This window comes from Rutidosis leptorrhynchoides, chromosome 9 (assembly GCF_046630445.1).
Source record: "Rutidosis leptorrhynchoides isolate AG116_Rl617_1_P2 chromosome 9, CSIRO_AGI_Rlap_v1, whole genome shotgun sequence".
Taxonomy (NCBI): Eukaryota; Viridiplantae; Streptophyta; class Magnoliopsida; order Asterales; family Asteraceae; genus Rutidosis; species Rutidosis leptorrhynchoides.
Genome location: NC_092341.1, coordinates 228,675,933 through 228,696,410, shown reverse-complemented (window position 1 = coordinate 228,696,410; position 20,478 = coordinate 228,675,933). Strand labels below are relative to the sequence as shown.

The 20,478-nt window shown below is 29.7% G+C and overlaps 1 protein-coding gene across 1 annotated transcript; it reads right to left on the bottom strand.

Moving 5' to 3' along the window:
- Positions 1–696: 696 nt before the first annotated feature.
- LOC139867172 (uncharacterized) lies at positions 697–1,632 on the bottom strand. Its single transcript, XM_071855502.1, has one exon. It carries the CDS (start codon positions 1,517–1,519, stop codon positions 863–865), a length of 657 nt encoding a protein of 218 aa, XP_071711603.1. The 5' UTR covers positions 1,520–1,632; the 3' UTR covers positions 697–862.
- Between the last annotated feature and the right edge of the window lie 18,846 nt (positions 1,633–20,478).

Here is a 20,478-nt window from a genome sequence, read left to right as displayed (position 1 = left end):
ACCCACAACATGATATATCATCCATCAGTTCCCATTTTGCAGATCCTGCTGATATTAGAAATTAAATTAGATCTTTAAGATGAGAACAGTATATCAAAATGGTCCTGGAAGGCACTCAGCGGGCTCGTTCCCCAGGTTTACCCTCTGCGGGGGAGTCAAAAGATTCGTTCGTAGGGGTTCCTGAGTAACCAAAAAAAAAAAAATGGTCCTGGAAATGATAAGTTGTTAATGCTCATATTTGATGAAACTGAAATAGGAGCATTATGCTGGAAATGGAACTACAAATGATGAAAAAGACCATTGAGGGCCCCTTATATATATATATATATATATATATATATATATATATATATATATATATATATATATATATATTTTTTTTTTTTTTTTTTATTTACATTTTAAAATACAAACTAGACCCACAGATGAAAAAGATACAGTAATATTTTTCATGAATATATGAAGCAGGACCAGTAAATTGAAAGAGGGTCACATCTTAAATTCATTTCATAATATTAAGAAATCATAAATGGTCACCTATCATTTAATCTTATGGTACGGGTCTTGCTTATGCTATTAGAAATTAAAATTACAGTCAAAGCAATTAAAACTTGTCATTTATCATATTTATTTATCCTGTGGGTCATATTTACTTCAACAGTTGCAACACAACCCACAAAATGATTAAAGGAAATAAGTCAAATTGAGCAATCTTTATTCAAACAGTATACAAATTAGCAAATAATAAGATACATATAATTAACAAGTAATTACACCAATCTAGATCAAACCCAGATTCCCAGAATCACCATTGAATAATTACAATATGATGATGATGAATATGATCTAAAGAATTGGAACTTTATTGCATTTGTCCTCCCACTAAATACCATCCATCATCTCCATACTCATCCCCATCTTCATGTCCCCAACATAATCCCACATCACAAAAGCTCATAGCGTCATCATCATCATCATCATCATCATCATCAGTTTCAGTAACGTCAACATCATCAGCAGAAATCTCCATATCGAATCCAAGGTCATTAGTAGCATCATCATCATCATTAAGAATATAATTATCATCATCATAACCATAACCATAATCATGATCATACGTTTCTTCTACTCTATCATCATAATCATAATCATAATCATAATCATAATCTTCGTTATCATAAGCACCATCATCAGCCAAATAAGCCAAAACACCGGTAGCCGAGGTCCCAAACGAGTATTTGGCGAACTCATTTTCGGCACCTAGCGATCTAATCTTCATGGTCCCTTTAGCCTTGTCTTTAGACTTACAAACCGGATGTATATGACAACGGTTGCACCGTGATCTTTGACATTTCCCGGTGTATTTTGATTGGTTGGTTGGCTTTGTTGGCACTTTAGCAAACAAGCCCATAGTTGATGCAGAATCAACCATTTTTACAAATCTTTGTTGAGACAAAGATTCTTGATCAAATATATGGTAACAGTTAACAACACCATGTTGACGACCTTCTCTTTTCATAATTTTTTCGGGTATTTTGAGACGTGTTTTTGTGTAGAAAAAAGATGAAATTGTGTGGTTATGTGAAGATTATAAATAGGATTATGATGGACGAAAGTGGTTGTATTGTTAAACACAATTTGTTAAAATGATACGCAAGATGATTGTTTGGTCAACTGTGCTTGTTGCCCAAATAAGACAGCCCATCTCAAATTCTGTATCTAATTTTACTTATTTAAATTGTGTTTCTTGCGTTTGTCAATTACTTTTCAAAGGAGAAAATTATATTATATTAATAATTAGTTACTAGTTTCTTTTGTTTTAAATGACATTTTATTTTTATTTCTGTTCACTTCTTATTATATTATCTACTAGATTTATGAGGTCGTGCGTTGTACGGGGACTCATTCGCAAACATTATTGATTTTGAAACTTATATATGAAATAACGATATTATTGTTTTTGTAAACAACACACATTAGTAAAACTTTGATAAATTATAGTTCATACATAGATTGATTACACAACATAAAATTACGAATTGATGTAAACATGATTTCTTGTAAAGTAAATTGTAAACGCTTGTATCTGTTATGTGACGACTCGAAAATTTACGACCAAATTCCAAATTTAAGCTTAATCTTTATATGATTTCGACACGATAAGCAAAGTCTATAATGTTGAGTCTCGAAAACTTTGAACTGTGTTCATGTATACATTTGACCTTGACTATTTCTGACGATTCACGAACAATTGTTTATACATTAATATATATATATATATATATATATATATATATATATATATATATATATATATATATATATATATATATATATATATATATATATATATGTAAGTATATATAATAATTTGAAATTATAAAATATATAATTTAACATTAGATTTAAATATGTAAAATAATATACAAAATAATTAAGTGGATGTTAAATTGAATATCGATACATATATGATACATATAAAAAGTTCAAACGAGAACTAAAAAAATGGCGAGAACTGCGAGAACCATTAAATTACAAGGATTTTCACATGTGAGTAAGTTGAATCACATATAAATGTTGATGGAGAGTAAGATTGAACAAAAAAAAGTTTGAAAAAACCTATAATTTAACAATATAATCAAGTATATAATTTCTCGTTCACATGTGCAGATGTGTTTGTGAACACGCGAACATCTTCGTAGAATTCACAATTGAACATGTAATTTTTGGTTGTGAACATTTATTTTGCAATGATATGAACATTAGATAACAATTATATTCAATTTGTTGAATATAAATGCATATAAATCATTTATTTAAAAGGTTCTCGTAGTTCTCGTTTTTTTTGTGGTTCTCGTTTGAACCTGCCCCTATATATATATATATATATATATATATATATATATATATATATATATATATATATATATATATATATATATATATATATAAGATATAAATATTAGGTGTTGAAATTTATAATATCTATTATGAAATAATATAGTAAATAGATATATAATAATTATATATATATAACATTATTAATGTATTCATATTTACATATATAATATATGATGAAACAAGAAGTTAAAAATATAATAGTAATGACAAATTATATTATTACTACTTTTATTATTATTAATATCATTATTTGTGATATTAACAAATACTAAATATTAAAATTTTAATAAATTTAAGATTATGATTATCAAAATAAATACATAAATATGAATATTACTATAAGAATGATTAAAAAATTATTATTTAGTTGTAACTTAAATATTATTTGTGATCATGATTAATATTATTATTATTATTATTAATATTATTACTTTTATAATTATAATTACCATTATTATTAAAGTCATTATTAATATTAACATATAAATAATACAATTTATCATTTATATTGTTAAATGATGATTATTATTATTATCATAATTGTTAATGTTATTATTAATTATTATTATTATTATGAGTTATATTATTATTATTATTATTATTATTATTATTATTATTAATCTATCTAATTATTATTAATCTATCTAATTATTTATTTATCAATTATAAAAACCGTATATATATATATATATATATATATATATATATATATATATATATATATATATATATATATAAATTTGGTGAATCAGAAATTGTTCATATCGTTATCCATCTGTTGCTGATTGCTTTAACTCGTACAAATCATGAACAATATCTTCTAAATTCAGTTGCACATCGTAATCCTCTTTATTCCTTTTTAATTATTAATTTGCTGATTAATTATTGAGTCGAATCAATTTGTTATAAAACCAGGAAATTTCATTGAGATATAACGACATTCAAACAACATTACGTTCTCTATCATTTATCAAATTTTCTTTACAGCCTATAATTGCTAAATTAAATAAAAAGGGGCATGAACTCATCCACTGCTCTGTTCTTGAGCAAAAATTTAAAAGCTCGATTTTGTTATTAATTTCAAAAATCCAAAAATGCAGTTGTGTTTGGAATTCCTTGATCAATCTATCTATAAATTTCCAAGTTTCAATTTCTCATATTGATTATCAATTTACGAGTCAAAGATTTTGAGTAAAAAGTCAATCGAAAGTTCTAAGATCAAATTTGAGCTCTAGGTGTCGTTTCTGTTAAAATTAATGATTCATAAAGTTTTATCAAATCATTTGCAAAATAATTCGTGTTAACACCTTTGTCTAAAACGACCTGGAATTTGAAACAGGATAATGAGTTCATCGTGACCATTCGAAGACTGTTACAGTCTTTAATTCTTTATTTTTTTTTAATTTTTTTTTGCTGTGTTGATAAATCAATTTCCTCACTTTCGGTTTATTCACGTTTCATTTTCACGAATTAATTGAATCCTTAAATTGTTGATTGATTCACACGCTGGTCGATTTCCAAGTTTGAAGAAGAGGAATAGAGATAATAAATAATACGGTTAAATAAGTCTGGTTCTGTAATATTTCGGAAATAGGGCAGCAGCCCAAATGGTTTAGAGTGTTTGAGGGTGTGCGAGAGGTCACGGGTTCGAGTCCGGTCTCGGGCAATTCTTTTTGGAGAGGCTTTTTAAAAAGGGTATACATTTTTTTTTCTTTTCTTTTTCTCTATTATTATTATCATTGTTAATATTATTATTACTTATTATGATTATTATTGTTATTATTATGATTAATGTTTTTATTATGATTATAATTATTATTGTTATAATTATCATTATTATTATTATTGTTATTGTTATTATTAGTAATTATTATTATATATATACCAAGACTAGTAATATAATTGATATTATCACTAATATTATTATCATTATCATTATTAGTATTATTATTATTAACATAAATATCATTCTTAACAATATTATTATTATTATTATTAGTATTATCATTATCATTATTATCATTAGCAGTAAAATTATTAAAGTTATTATTGTTATTAGTATTAGCATTATTGTTATTATTATCATTAATATTAGCATTATTATCACATGTATAATTATTATTGTCATTATTATCATTAAGTATCATTATCATTAATATTAGTATTATAAGTACCATTTAACATTAATTTTAGTATTATTAATTATATGATCATTAAAATTTCTATTAAAATGATAATTATTATTAAACTTACCATTACAATTAATGTTGCTAAAAGTATTATTTTTACTTTATCATTATTAGTTAAATTACCATTTTTATTAAAATTACTATTATCAGTATTATTATTATCTTTAAACTAGTATTATTACAAGTAATAATTTTACAAAACAAAAGATATATATATATATATATATATATATATATATATATATATATATATATATATATATATATATATATATTTATTATATATAAAGTATACTAATACTACTTAAAATTTTGTTTTTAACTAATAACATTAATTATAAATTAAATAAGTATCATAATGTAATATAAGTATTAATAAAATCATATATATATAAGAATATTAATCTTAATACATAAAATAATATGTATACATTTGTTTAATTATGATTATTATTTTAATATATATACAAATGATATAGGTTCGTGAATTCGAGGCCAACCCTGCATTGTTCACTTTCGTCGTATGAATATTTTTACTACAAAATATTGTAGAGTGAGTTTCATTTGCTCCCTTTTTAAATGCTTTTGCAATATATATTTTTGGGACTGAGAATACATGCGCTATTTTTATAACTGTTTTACGAAATAGACACAAGTAATTGAAACTACATTATATGGTTGAATGGATCGAAGCCGAATATGCCTCTTTTAGCTTGGTAGCCTAAGAATTAGGGAACATCACTAATTTTGAGAATTAGTGCACCCCTAATTGACGCGAATCCTAAAGGTAGATCTACGGGAACTAACAACCCCCATTCTGGAATTTGGAATGCTTTAGTACTTCGATTTTATCATGTCCGATGGGTGTTCCGGAATGATGGGATATTCTTATATGCATCTTGTTAATGTCGGTTATCAGGTGTTCAATCCATATGAATGATTATTTTTGTCTCTATGCATGGGACGTATATTTATGAGAAATGAAAATGAAAATCTTGTGGTCTATTAAAATGATAAAAATGACTGATTATGATAAACTAATGAACTCACCAACCTTTTGGTTGACACTTGAAAGCATGTTTATTCTCAGGTATGAAAGAAATCTTCCGCTGTGCATTTGCTCATTTTAGAGATATTACTTGGAGTCGTTCATGACATATTTCAAAAGACGTTGCATTCGAGTCGTTGAGTTCATCAAGATTATTACTAAGTCAATTATAGTTGGATATATTATGAAATGGTATGCATGTCGTCAACTTTCGATGTAAAGAAAGATTGTCTTTTAAAAACGAATGCAATGTTTGTAAAATGTATCATATAGAGGTCAAGTACCTCGCGATGTAACCAAATGTAATGTATTCATCAAGATGGATTAGGACGGGTCATGAAAGTTGGTATCAGAGTGGTGGTCTTAGCGAACCACATTAGTGTGTCTAACTGATAGTTGATTAGATGCATTAGTGAGTCTGGACTTCGACCGTGTCTGCATGTCAAAAGTTTTGCTTATCATTTCGTGTCTAAAATTTCCTGCTTATCATTCTTAGGGAATCACTTGCTTATCATTCTTAATCTAGTCATATCTTACTGCCTGGATTGCATGAATAGTATACAGACAAAATTCATATCTTAGCGTATCTACTAATTCATATCTTAGCATATCTGTTACTGTAAACTTTGCCTAACATATTCCGTAGATTCCTCCGTAACTTATGAGATTTTAGTATTATATATGCATATGTAAATTATGTATTGCAGGGTACTAATCTACATCCTATAATCTATTTCTTATCGAAAATCCTTCATCTGATCGTACGAGATGAACCCCTCAACCAGTTCGAATTCCTCGAATTTCGACAACTATTCTAATATGGAGTTTCACCTAAGCTCTGAAAGAAGTGTCACCAGAATGAATCAACCAATCATCCATCCCCAATTCATCTGATGAGTTCGTAGTCGACTTAATCAATGGAGACGCGAAGAAGGCGATCCTTTTCACCAACCGAATTTACCTCTTGGCGATGAACCTGAAGCACTTATCAGCGAACCAGTCCGAAACACCATTTTCACCCTCATTTCCCAAATATCTCACCACGATTATATTCTATCCACAATTCTAAACCTTATTCATCCACTTGTCCCGACCGACAATCATCCTGGAATAATGGAAGAAGTCAACGAGCTTCGCGCTCGAGTAATCAATTCGGAAAACGTGGTGCAAAATGTACCAGCTTCAGCAACACCACCGGCACCAACAGTACCATCAACAACCCAAGTTTCAACATCACATGCCTTAACATCGCAATCTATACCTCGAGCATAATCTTCGTTCTACATTTTGTTCTACATCGGTTATCTTCGTTCTTCATGATGGTTATGTAATCTCTAATATTTTTGAGATTATATATTCTTGTTCTAGCAGTAAATCAAATGAGTTTAATATCATATTGATTCATTAAATCCATGATTACATCTGAAGAAAATATATATGTGTATATATTTTTATAAAGATTATAATTAAAAATTCTTTTGTACAAACTGTTAATGGTGAAAATATTTTAACGGGTAGGTAATACCCGAGAAATATTTAGATTTCACATTAATAAGTTGCACTGTACATTCTTCCAATTTGATTCAACACTCATTTACTATTCTACTTACATCCACAAATATACGAATCCGTTCACCACATAATAATCATTTTCATTCAATTTTATATTTGGATTTTGACCTATCAAAATCCAACAAGTGGCATAATGAAGAAAACATTGGACAAGATAAAATTTGTTAGAAACAGACAATTTAACTATGAGGAATTTTGTTAAGAATCCACGCTAACAAAATCCTAGCTAACTGTTAATTCCGTATTACATTTTATTTATTGCAATTTATTTATCGCAATTTAATTATCGCAATTTATTTATCGCAATTTAATTATCCCAATTTATTTATCATAATTTAAATTCTCGCAATTTTATTTATCGTCATTTAATTTCTGTTAATTATTTTACGCACTTTAAATGTCGGGACACGTATACAATATTTTGACATATCATATTGACGCATCTATATATATTATTTGGAATAACCATAGACACTCTATATGCTATAATGTTCGAGTTCGCTATACAGGGTTGAGGTTGATTCTTAAATAATATATATACTTTGAGTTGTGATCAAGTCTGAGACATGTACACGGGTCACGATACGTATTAATTAATTTGAATATTATATATTAAACTATATATGAATTATTGGACTGTTAACTGTGGACTATCGACTGTGGACTAATAACATTGGACAATTAAAATGAATTAAAATATTGATTATAATATATGAAGCTAAACATTTCTTCAAGTTTGCCACTTGATTTCAACTTAAACCTCATTTGTATCTTGACGATTCCAATCTGCATTCAAACCTTTCATGATTCTTGAAAACACCTCAATCGAGAGGATGAAACCTTTAAGTGTTGTTTCGAAACCTTTAACTCACAGCATGTCTACATCAACAGTTATATGTATAACATTTATCTCTAAGATTTATGATCTTCCATTCTGAAAATTTTGAAAAGCACCCAGCCTACGAATCAATACATTGAACTTTGAAAAAGCTGAATGAAGCAGCAGAAACTATAGGCAACCGTAAACGACCTTAATCGTCGGAAGTTTGATGATAAAGAATAGTATGTTGGAAAAGCTCAGAAAAGTTGGAACTGGAAAACGGATTGAGCTAACCATGAAGGAGACCAAGGACAAATACAAGGATCGTACCCTATATTCAAAGAATCCAGGTAATTCTGGATCCGTTGAAATCTTTAGAGAATATCTTGCTCCGAAGTCATGTTAAAATCTTGCGAAAATTTTTTCTTAATCAACCTTCGAACTTGGAAATTCCAAAATATCATCATAAATATCTTTGATATTTCTGAGGATATTTTTTTAAATATTCTCGTCCGAAATTATATACCTCTTCGTGCTTCCTGTGTTTCATTATATTGGAAACTTCTGTAAAATTTATGTTTAATTTATGAATGAATTCTAGAGAAATGTAAAGAAATTGATGCATGAATTAGTATAATATAATGACACTTGATCAACGTGATTATATTACAGTAAGTCATGCTGAGTTTCTAATGGAACGTGATGATTCACAGATCATAACGTCATCATGTGCCATGTTACATAACTCTTTCATTCTGCTTAACTTCTGAACATATCAAGAAAGTATATTCTTGATAGTTCTATTCTCAGAGATTCTGGTAATTTGACAAATCAAATCATGCTATTACAATTTCTTTCTTAGAACATTAACTATGTTCATTCCAAATTTCATATCTACAAATTCTGGGCCATTATTCGCTTGATTTAAAGTCGGGAAGAGGAAACAAGAGGATGAAGCTCCGATATATATGGGAAAATACAAAACCCAATAACAACACCGAAATTACAAAACCGTGGATATCAGTGCGTATAGCAATATAAAGACACGGGAAGATTATAAATACAAAAATCCCTAGAGCATAGCAGAAATAAACGGATTCTCCCTGTGGGAGTTGGAAAAGAAGAACGATCATTGTGATAGTCAGAATAAGAACAAGGATTAGAAATAGATTAAGCATTATTATAATCTTTTGCATATATGAACTGAGGAAGAAGGTATAGAAGTGGTGAAAACTAATGGAAAGGAAAAGATAAATTTATAATGGAAATATTAGACGTAGTACTCAGGACAGATCATCGCAGTTAATTAAAGAGATCCTAATTCCCTAAATCCCAAAGAATCAGATCTTTTATATTTTGAAGATTTTCTCTAAATCCCTTAAATTTCAGAAGTCCACCGTGACTACGTCAAAAGTTAAGACAAATCTTTACCTCTCCTATTTCAATCTTTTGTGGTAGCTTCACACGTACTCTTCGAGTAGTCAAATTATCTTATCCATATTACTCAACAGTAATAAAACACTATTTATCAACTCATATGTCATGACCCGGATTTTTTCATGATTATATATTGAACAATATTAATATTTACATGATTAAATGTTTCCAACATATTTAGCAATCAAACTTTTTAAGACTTGATTATTTGAAACGAATTTTATGTAAATGTGTGACCACCCAACTTGTCCGATGATTCACGAACGTTATAACTTGTAAATAACATGATAATATATATATATATATATATATATATATATATATATATATATATATATATATATATATATATATATATATATATATATATATATATATATATATATGAACTTATATATATATTTAACATGATGAAATGATAATTAAGTATCTCATTAAGTATATTAACAATGAACTATATGCATAAAATGAGACTACTAACTTAAGGATTTCGAAACGATATATATACGTAACGATTATCGTTGTAATAACGTCTTAATATTTATATATCGTATTAAGATATATTAACACACTATGTTATCATGATAATATAACAATTTAACATCCCATTAGATATAATAACAATGGGATTAATTACATTTAACAAGGTCGTTAACTTAAAGGTTTCGAAACAACACTTACATGTAACGACTAACGATGATTTAACGACTCAGTTAAAATGTATATATATATATATATATATATATATATATATATATATATATATATATATATATATATAGTGTATTAAGATGTATTAATACACATTTGAAGGACTTCAATACATATATCAAAACACTCTTACTTAACAAAAATAATCACAATTGTATTCCCATTTATTTTCATCAAGAATTCTACTCGTATTCGCTCGGTATTTGCACTCGCATTATACCAAGCTTATAGATGTATTTACTATTGGTATATACCAATAAAAATCTGCTCCTTAGCAGCCTTAAATGATTAAGGAACATGTGGAACCAACCATTTGTCAAGTAGCATGAATTATTTAGCAAGAAAACAAAATTAGGAATCTTTTCTTTCTTTATAAACTAAAAACATTTTTATGCATACATACCATTTTTTCATTCCATTTTCTCATACTTACACTCCCAATTCTCTCTCAAAATACTCCTAACTTCATACTTGATCATCTCCAAGTATTTTCCCCATCATTTAGCTTCAATTACAAGCTTTAATCATCATAAAAACAACCTAGAATCAAGAAGTTGCAAGATTACTTCCAATCTTTTTAATCCAATCCAACAATTCATCAAAGATCAAGAACTTCCATCTAATCTCGGTCACTTTTCATTCTTAATCAAGGTAATAATCATATCCAAGCTTTGGTTTAATTCCTATAAACATAACTACCTTAAATCAAGTAGTAATCTTACTTGAACTTGTTTTCGTGTCATGATTCTGCTTCAAGAATGATAATGCTAAAAATGAACATATATTTCATAGCATTATCCCTCAAGAAAGACAAGATTTTAGTTGCAATTGCTCTATTTACAAGTGATATTCGTTTAAATAATAAAAGGTGAAAACAAAAGAAAGATTCGACGAATTGAAGACGCAAACGAACAAAAAGCTCAAAAATACAAAGTACAATCAAAGTGGTTCAAATTATTGATGAGAAACATCTCAAAATTACAAGAGTACGAGTCGCAAAATGCAAAATACAAGATATTAAATTGTACGCAAGGACGTTCGAAAATTCGGAACCGGGACTAGAGTCAACTCTCAACGCTCGACGCAACGGACTAAAAATTACAAGTCAACTATGCACATGAATATAATATAATATATAATTAATTCTTAAAATTATATATATATATATATATATATATATATATATATATATATATATATATATATATATATATATATATATATATATATATATATATATATATATATATATATATATATATATATATATATATATATATATTATAAAACCGTCGGCAAGAAAGCAAACAAATCTGTGTGAGCTGGAAAAGCAGGCCATGCGATCGCATGGCCTGGAAGTCCAATTTCCATGCGATCGCATGGCCCCAATTTGAGGGCCAGGTCCTATAAATTTCGTAGTTTTGGTTGAACAAAAACACATCTTTTTCTCATCTCTCTATCTCACGTATATATATATATATATATATATATATATATATATATATATATATATATATATATTATAATTTTAATTTTAATTTTAATTTTAATTTTAATTTTAATAATAAGGGTATGTTAGCGAATGTTGTAAGGGTGTAAGTCGAAATTCTGTCCGTGTAACGCTACGCTATTATTAATCATTGTAAGTTATGTTCAACCTTTTTAAATTAATATCTCGTAGCTAAGTTATTATTATGCTTATTTAAGCCGAAGTAATCGTGATGTTGGGCTAAATATTAAAATTGGGTAATTGGGCTTTGTACCATAATTGGGGTTTAGACAAAAGAACGACACTTGTGGAAATTAGACTATGGGCTATTAATGGGCTTTATATATGTTTAATTAAATGTTAGTTTGTTAATTTAACATAAAGATTTACAATTGGACGTACCTATAAATAACCATATACACTCGATCGGACATGATGGACGGGATATTTATAAGTACTAATAATCATTCATTTAACCGAACACGGGAATGAATTAATAGTCAATGGACTTATTAAAACAGGGGTGAATTATATACAAGGACACTTGGTGTAATTATAGTTTAAGTCCCCAATTAGTTGGAATATTTGACTTCGGATATAAGGATAATTTGACGAGGACACTCGCACTTTATATTTATGACTGATGGACTGTTATGGACAAAAACCAGACGGACATATTGAATAACCCAGGACAAAGGACAATTAACCCATGGGAATAAACTAAAATCAACACGTCAAACATTATGATTACGGAAGTTTAAATAAGCATAATTCCTTTATTTCATATTTAATTGCACTTTTAATTATCGCACTTTAATTTATTGTCATTTTATTTATCGTACTTTTTAATTATCGCAATTTTATTTATCGTCATTTTATTTATCGCACTTTTATTTATCGCAATTTCATTATCGTTATTTACTTTACACTTTAATTTAAGTTATATTTATTTTTAATATTTTACATTAGGTTTTAACTGTGACTAAAGTTTTAAAATCGACAAACCGGTCATTAAACGGTAAAAAACCCCCTTTTTATAATAATAATACTACTTATATATATATATTTATATTTTTACAAATATAGTTTTTAAAAATATAGCGTTAAACTTGGCTAAGATCCCTGTGGAACGAACCGGACTTACTAAAAACTACACTACTGTACGATTAGGTACACTGCCTATAAGTGTTGTAGCAAGGTTTAGGTATATCCACTCTATAAATAAATAAATAACTTGTGTAAAATTGTATCGTATTTAATAGTATTTTGTAGTAAAAATATAACTATTTTGTATACACCTCGCATAACATCAAGTATTTTTGGCGCCGCTGCCGGGGACTACTTAAACGCCGGAAGCGAAACGCTATTTATATAAATAAAAAAAAATTCTTAGTTTACTTTTGTAAAAATACGCTTTTGTAAAAGTACGTTTTAATACAAAAATATAAAAACAAAAACAAAATATATATATATATATATATATATATATATATATATATATATATATATATATATATATATATATATATATATATATATATATATATTTTAGAGTTTATATATATAAAATTATAAAGTTTCTTTATTTTTATTTTAGTTTTTTAAAATACAAGTTTTTATTTGTTTATTTAAATAATTTATAAAAACAGAAAAAATAAAATAAATAAATAAAAAGTTTTCGGGCAACACTGTAGCAGCCCAATATTTGATCCGAAATTCAGGCCAATGCCACCGCATGAACCTGGAGACTATATCTCATGCGATCGCATAAGCAGCCCTGACACGCCAGAGTTGACCCACTTCTGCATTAATTACGGAGTAATTATTTTTATTATTATTAATTAAAACCCTAATTAGGGTTACTTATTTAATTATTTAGTTTTAGTTATTTATTTAATTTGTATTTTTAGTTTTAATTAGTTTTAATAAATTATAAAATTAATACTTTTATAAATAAATAATATAAAAATAATATTTTTATTAAAATTGTATTTTTTTACAACTTTAAGTTTATTTTTATATTTTGTATCTTTTTATTTGTTTTAGCGTAATATTTGTATTTTTCGTTCGTATTTAGTTTTAATTCATAGTTTTTGCCATAGTTATTTTTATTTCTAGATTTTTAGGCTTTGCCGTAAAATCCCTTAAGTGCTTTTTCTCTAGACTAAGATTTAGGTGCTTTAGAATTTTGGGACGCCGTTTTATAAATTTTAGTACTTTTTAAGTTATTGCTGTTTTGGATATAGAATTTCTTTTAAGCTTTAATACCTTTAGACGCAACTTTTAATTCTTAGTTTTTAGACTCTTAAGTTTTGATGCACTATGTTCTTTTTATTATTTTTCGACGCTTATTTTTCGACCTTTTATTTTTCGACGTTTTTCGACGCGTTCTTTTTCTTTCTTATTTCACGACGCTCTAGTTTTTAGGATATATAATTTTCTATTTCTTCTCTAAATTTTCTTTAAACTTCGTCGAAGAATTATCTTAAGTGGTTAAATTGATAGACATCCAAAATTTTCTGCTTCGTAGTAATAGTTGGATTTGTTAGTGGCTGAGTTGTGAGCTTCCGATTTAAAGGGTTCTGGCTCCCTGCTACATCTTTTGGCTATTCGAAACGTGGGCAAAAGCAGAAAAGTCTATTAATTTGATAACTTATATAATTTTTATTTTTTATAACTAATAGGATATTTAGTGATTGCACCGAGCAAAACGTTCACCACCTTTTATACGTTCACCACCTGTAACTCGATCAAGACATCTAGTCAATATTGTCGCCGTTGATTTTTCTTTAGAATAGTCATCTAGTTGACCAAGTACTCCAATACAAATTTCCGATAATCCATTTTTTGAACCCAACCTCACAATTGAGAATCAGGAGGTTATTCAGGGACAATTCAGAGATCCTGAACCACTAATCTTTCCTCCAGAACCACCAATCATTCAAACGGAGATTGTCGAAGAACAACCCATTAAATCAGAATCCTCTAGTGATTCAGATTCAACAAATTCAATCATGGAAAATCTGGAACCTCTAAGTATGGAAGACAGAATGAGAGCTAAATGCACTTGCCAAGGTCACGCAATTACTCAACCAGACATTAATGCGCCAGATTATGAAATCAAAGGACAAATCCTACACATGGTAACTAATCAATGCCAATTTAGTGGTGCGCCAAAGGAAGATCCAAATGAACATCTTCGAACCTTTAATAGGATTTGTACTTTATTTAAAATTCGAGAAGTTGAGGATGAACAGATCTATCTCATGTTATTTCCCTGGACTTTAAAGGGGGAAGCCAAAGATTGGTTAGAATCATTACCTGAAGGGGCGATTAATACATGGGATGTTTTAGTTGAAAAATTTCTTAAACAATTCTTTCCGGCATCTAAAGCCGTGAGACTTCAAGGAGAAATTGTTACGTTCACGCAAAAGCCAAATGAAACTCTATATGAGGCGTGGACAAGATTTGGAAAGTTATTGAGAAGATGTCCGCAACATGGTTTAGACACTTATCAAATAGTACAAATATTCTACCAAGGATGCGACATCACTACACGGAAAGATATCGATATAGCAGCTGGTGGTTCCATATGAAGAAAACCGCAACTGACGCTTACAAAATTATTGATAACACTGCTTCCCACTCACATGAGTGGCATCAAGAAAAAGATATCGTTAGATCATCTAAAGCAGCTAGAGCCGATTCTAGCCATGACTTTGATTCCATTTATGCAAAGATAGATGCTGTCGAGAGACGAATGGAAAAGATGACTAAAGATATCCACTCAATACGAATTAGTTGTGAGCAGTGTGGAGGACCACATTTGACAAAAGATTGTCTTAGTATTGAACAAACAATGGAACAAAGAGAGAATGTTTCATACATGAACCAAAGGCCTGGAAATAATTATCAGAATAATTATCAACCGCCAAGACCGATCGACAATCAAAATTAGAATTATAACCGAAATGTTCCATACAGCAACCAACAAGGTCTTAGCAATCAGCAAGTATCCAACAATACTTACAATCAGCAAAGACTATTTTTCAAAACATACCACCACAAACCGATGATAAAAAGCCAAATTTAAAAGATATGATGTCGAAGCTAGTTGAATCTCAAACGCAGTTTTTCACATCTCAGAAACAAACCAATGAACAAAATGCTCAAGCATTTAGAAATTAATAAGCTTCTATTCAAAATTTGGAACAAGAAGTGAGCAACCTAGCAAGATTGATAGGTGAAAGAAAACCGGGAAGTCTACCTAGTGATACAAATGCTAACCCCCGGAATGAAACAGCTAAAGCCATTACCACAAGAAGTGGTATTACACTTAAACCACCTGAAATGCCTGTAATTTCTGATGACTCTATTCCTACTCCACAAGAACCACAACATGAGCAAGATAAGGAAACAGAACCGGTAGTTGAAAAGGTTAATGAAAATAACACAGTTAAGGCTAAACCTTATGTTAAACCATACCAACCACCACTTCCTTACCCGAGTAAAATGAGAAAAGAAAGACTTGAATCCGAGCAATCCAAATTCTTGGATATGTTTAAACAAATAAATGTCAATCTTCTTTTCATTGATGTAATTTCAGGAATGCCAAGATATGCTAAATTCTTGAAAGATCTAGTCACAAATAGAAAGAAAATGGAAGAACTCTCAGCTGTTACTATGAATGCAAATTGTTCTGCAGTGCTGTTGAATAAGATACCAGAAAAACTCTCTGATCCAGGAAGTTTCACGATTCCATGTTTTCTAGGTAGTCTTAGTTCAATAGAAGCATTGGTAGACTTAGGTGCTAGTATAAATTTAATGCCGTATTCACTATACGCTAAACTAGACCTTGAAGAATTGAAACCAACACGAATAAGCATACAACTAGCCGATCGATCAGTAAAATATCCTAGAGGGATAATGGAGAACATGCTAGTTAAAGTTGGTACTTTAGTATTTCCAGTAGATTTTGTTATTCTGGACATGGAAGAAGATTCTCGAGTTCCTCTCATATTAGGAAGACCATTCTTAAACACGGCTAAAGTAATAATAGACGTGTTCGATAAGAAACTGACCCTAGGTATAGAGGACGAGAGTGTTACCTTTTCAGTTGATAGAGCTATGCAACAACCGCAATCTGCAGATGATACATGTTATTATATTCAAACTATAGATTCACATACAGAATTGTTAGAAGAATTTCCAGAATTACAAGGAACAGGAGAATATTCTTTAGGAGAAGGAACTGAACCAATTGATGAAACTGAAATGTTAGCTACACTTATGACTAATGGATATGAACCAACAACAGAAGAAATTCAAATGCTAAAAGAGGAAGACAGATATCGATATAAATCATCAATAGAAGAACCACCGAAATTAGAGTTAAAGCCACTTCCAAACCATTTGAAATACGCTTATTTACATGGTGAATCTGAATTACCTGTAATAATATCGTCTTCTCTTACTGTAAATGAAAAATATCAAATCATTTATATGCTAAAAGCTCATAAACCAGCTATTGCATGGAAGATTCATGATATTAAAGGCATAAGTCCTTCGTATTGCACACATAAAATCCTTATGGAAGAAGGTCATAAAACGTATGTGCAATGCCAACGAAGACTAAATCCTAATATGCAAGATGTTGTTAAGAAAGAAATAATTAAATTGCTAGATGCAGGTTTAATTTATCAAATCTCTGATAGTCCATGGGTAAGCCCAGTTCAATTCGTACCTAAGAAGGGTGTCATGACTGTCATCACAAATGAAAAAAATGAGCTTATTCCTACTAGGACTGTAACAGGATGACGTGTTTATATAGATTATAGAAATTAAATGACGCTACCAGAAAAGATCACTTTCCCTTACCTTTCATTGATCAAATGTTGGAAAGATTAGCTGAAAATAGTTACTATTGTTTTCTTGATGGTTTCTCCGGATATTTTCAAATCCCAATCGCACCCGAGGATCAAGAGAAAATCACATTCACATGCCCTTATAGTACTTTTGCTTACAAACGCATGCAATTTGGACTTTGCAACGCCCCTGCAACCTTTCAAAGGTGCATGATGGCGATTTTTCACGACATGATAGAAGAATGCATGGAAGTTTTCATGGATGACTTTTCAGTCTTCAGTGATACTTTTGAAACATGTCTAGTCAATCTTGAACGAATGCTTATTAGATGCGAACAATCAAATCTAGTTCTTAATTGGGAGAAATGCCATTTCATGGTTAAAGAAGGCATCGTTCTTGGTCAAAAAATTTCAAAGGAAGGAATTGAAGTGGATAGAGCTAAAGTAGATATAATTGCTAAACTTCCACATCCCACCAATGTTAGAGGAGTTAGGAGTTTTCTAGGGCATGCCAGTTTTTACCGACGTTTCATAAAAGATTTTTCTAAAATCGCCACTCCTATGAATAAACTCCTAGAAAAGGAGGCTCCATTCATATTTTCAGATGAATGCATCAAATCTTTTAATATTCTTAAAGAAAAACTCACTAATGCGCCGATCATGATAACTCCAAATTGGAATCTACCGTTTGAACTCATGTGCGATGCAAGTGATTTTGCAATTGGAGCCGTTTTAGGACAAAGGATTGAAAAACGATTTCAACCTATATATTATACTAGTAAGACGTTACAAGGAGCACAAATGAACTACACAACTACTGAAAAAGAACTCCTTGCTATTGTCTTTGTTTTTGACAAATTTCGTTCATATCTCGTTCTAGCTAAAACGGTGGTCTATACTGACCATTCTGCTCTTAGATACCTATTTTCGAAACAAGATGCCAAACCACGATTAATCCGTTGGATCTTACTCTTACAAGAGTTCGTTATTGAAATCCGAGATAAAAAGGGAGCAGAAAATCTCGCCGCTGATCATCTTTCTCGTCTTGAAAATCCCGAATTAGAAGTTCTAAATGAATCGGCCATACAAGATAACTTTCCTGATGAATATCTATTGAAGATAGATTATAGTGAAATTCCATGGTTTGCAGACTATGCAAACTACTTAGTATGTGGATTCCTTGAAAAAGGGTTGTCGTACCAAAAACGAAAGAAATTCTTTAGTGATATAAAACACTATTTCTGGGAAGATCCACATTTGTTTAAAAGTTGTCCCGATGGAATAATACGCCGATGTGTATTCGGAGATGAAGCTAGTCAAATCTTAAACCATTGTCACACAGGACCAACATGAGGACATTATGGGCCTCAACTTACAGCAAGAAAAGTTTACGATGCTGGATTCTATTGGCCTACAATTTTCAAAGATGTACACCTTCTTTGCAAATCCTGTGATGCTTGTCACAGGGCCAAAAAAATAAGTTAACATGATGAAATGTCACAAAATGTCATTCAAGTATGTGAAGTATTTGACGTTTGGGGTATTGACTTTATGAGTCCATTTCCAAAATCTCATAATAATCTCTACATTCTCGTTGCCATTGATTATGTATCTAAATGGGCGGAAGCACAAGCTCTCCCGACTAACGATGCACGAGTTGTAGTCAACTTTTTAAAACGTCTTTTTGCAAGGTTTGGAACACCGAAAGCTTTAATAAGTGATCGGGGTACTCATTTTTGTAATAATCAACTTGAAAAAGTTCTTAAAAAATATGGAGTAACTCATAAAATCTCTACTGCTTATCATCCACAAACAAGTGGACAAGTTGAAAATACCAACCAAGCTTTAAAACGTATTCTAGAGAAAACCGTAGGATCAAATCCGAAAGAATGGTCCATGAAATTGGAGGATGCACTCTGGGCTTTTAGAACAGCCTACAAAACTCCAATTGGAACCACACCTTTTAGGCTTGTTTATGGAAAAGCATGTCACCTTCCAGTAGAAATTGAACACAAAGCATTTTGGGCTTTGAAGACATGTAATCTTGATTTACATGAAGCCGGACGCCTACGGTTAAGTCAACTAAACGAATTAGAAGAATTAAGACATGAAGCATATGAAAATTCGTTAATCTATAAAGAAAGAATGAAGAAATGGCATGATAAAAGAATCAGAAGTTCAAAAGAATTTAAAGAAGGAGACAGAGTTCTTCTTTTCAATTCACGATTCAAGCTATTTCCTGGAAAATTGAAATCAAGATGGTCTGGACCATTCATCGTCAAAAGAGTTTTCCCGTACGGAACAGTAGAGTTAATAAATTCAAATGGGATTGAATCTAAAGTTAATGGTCACAGAGTTAAACATTACATAGATAATCCAATGGAAGTTGAAGATGAAGTTAATCACAATTTCGACACCACAGCTAACTAAGTGTGAGAAGGTTCGAA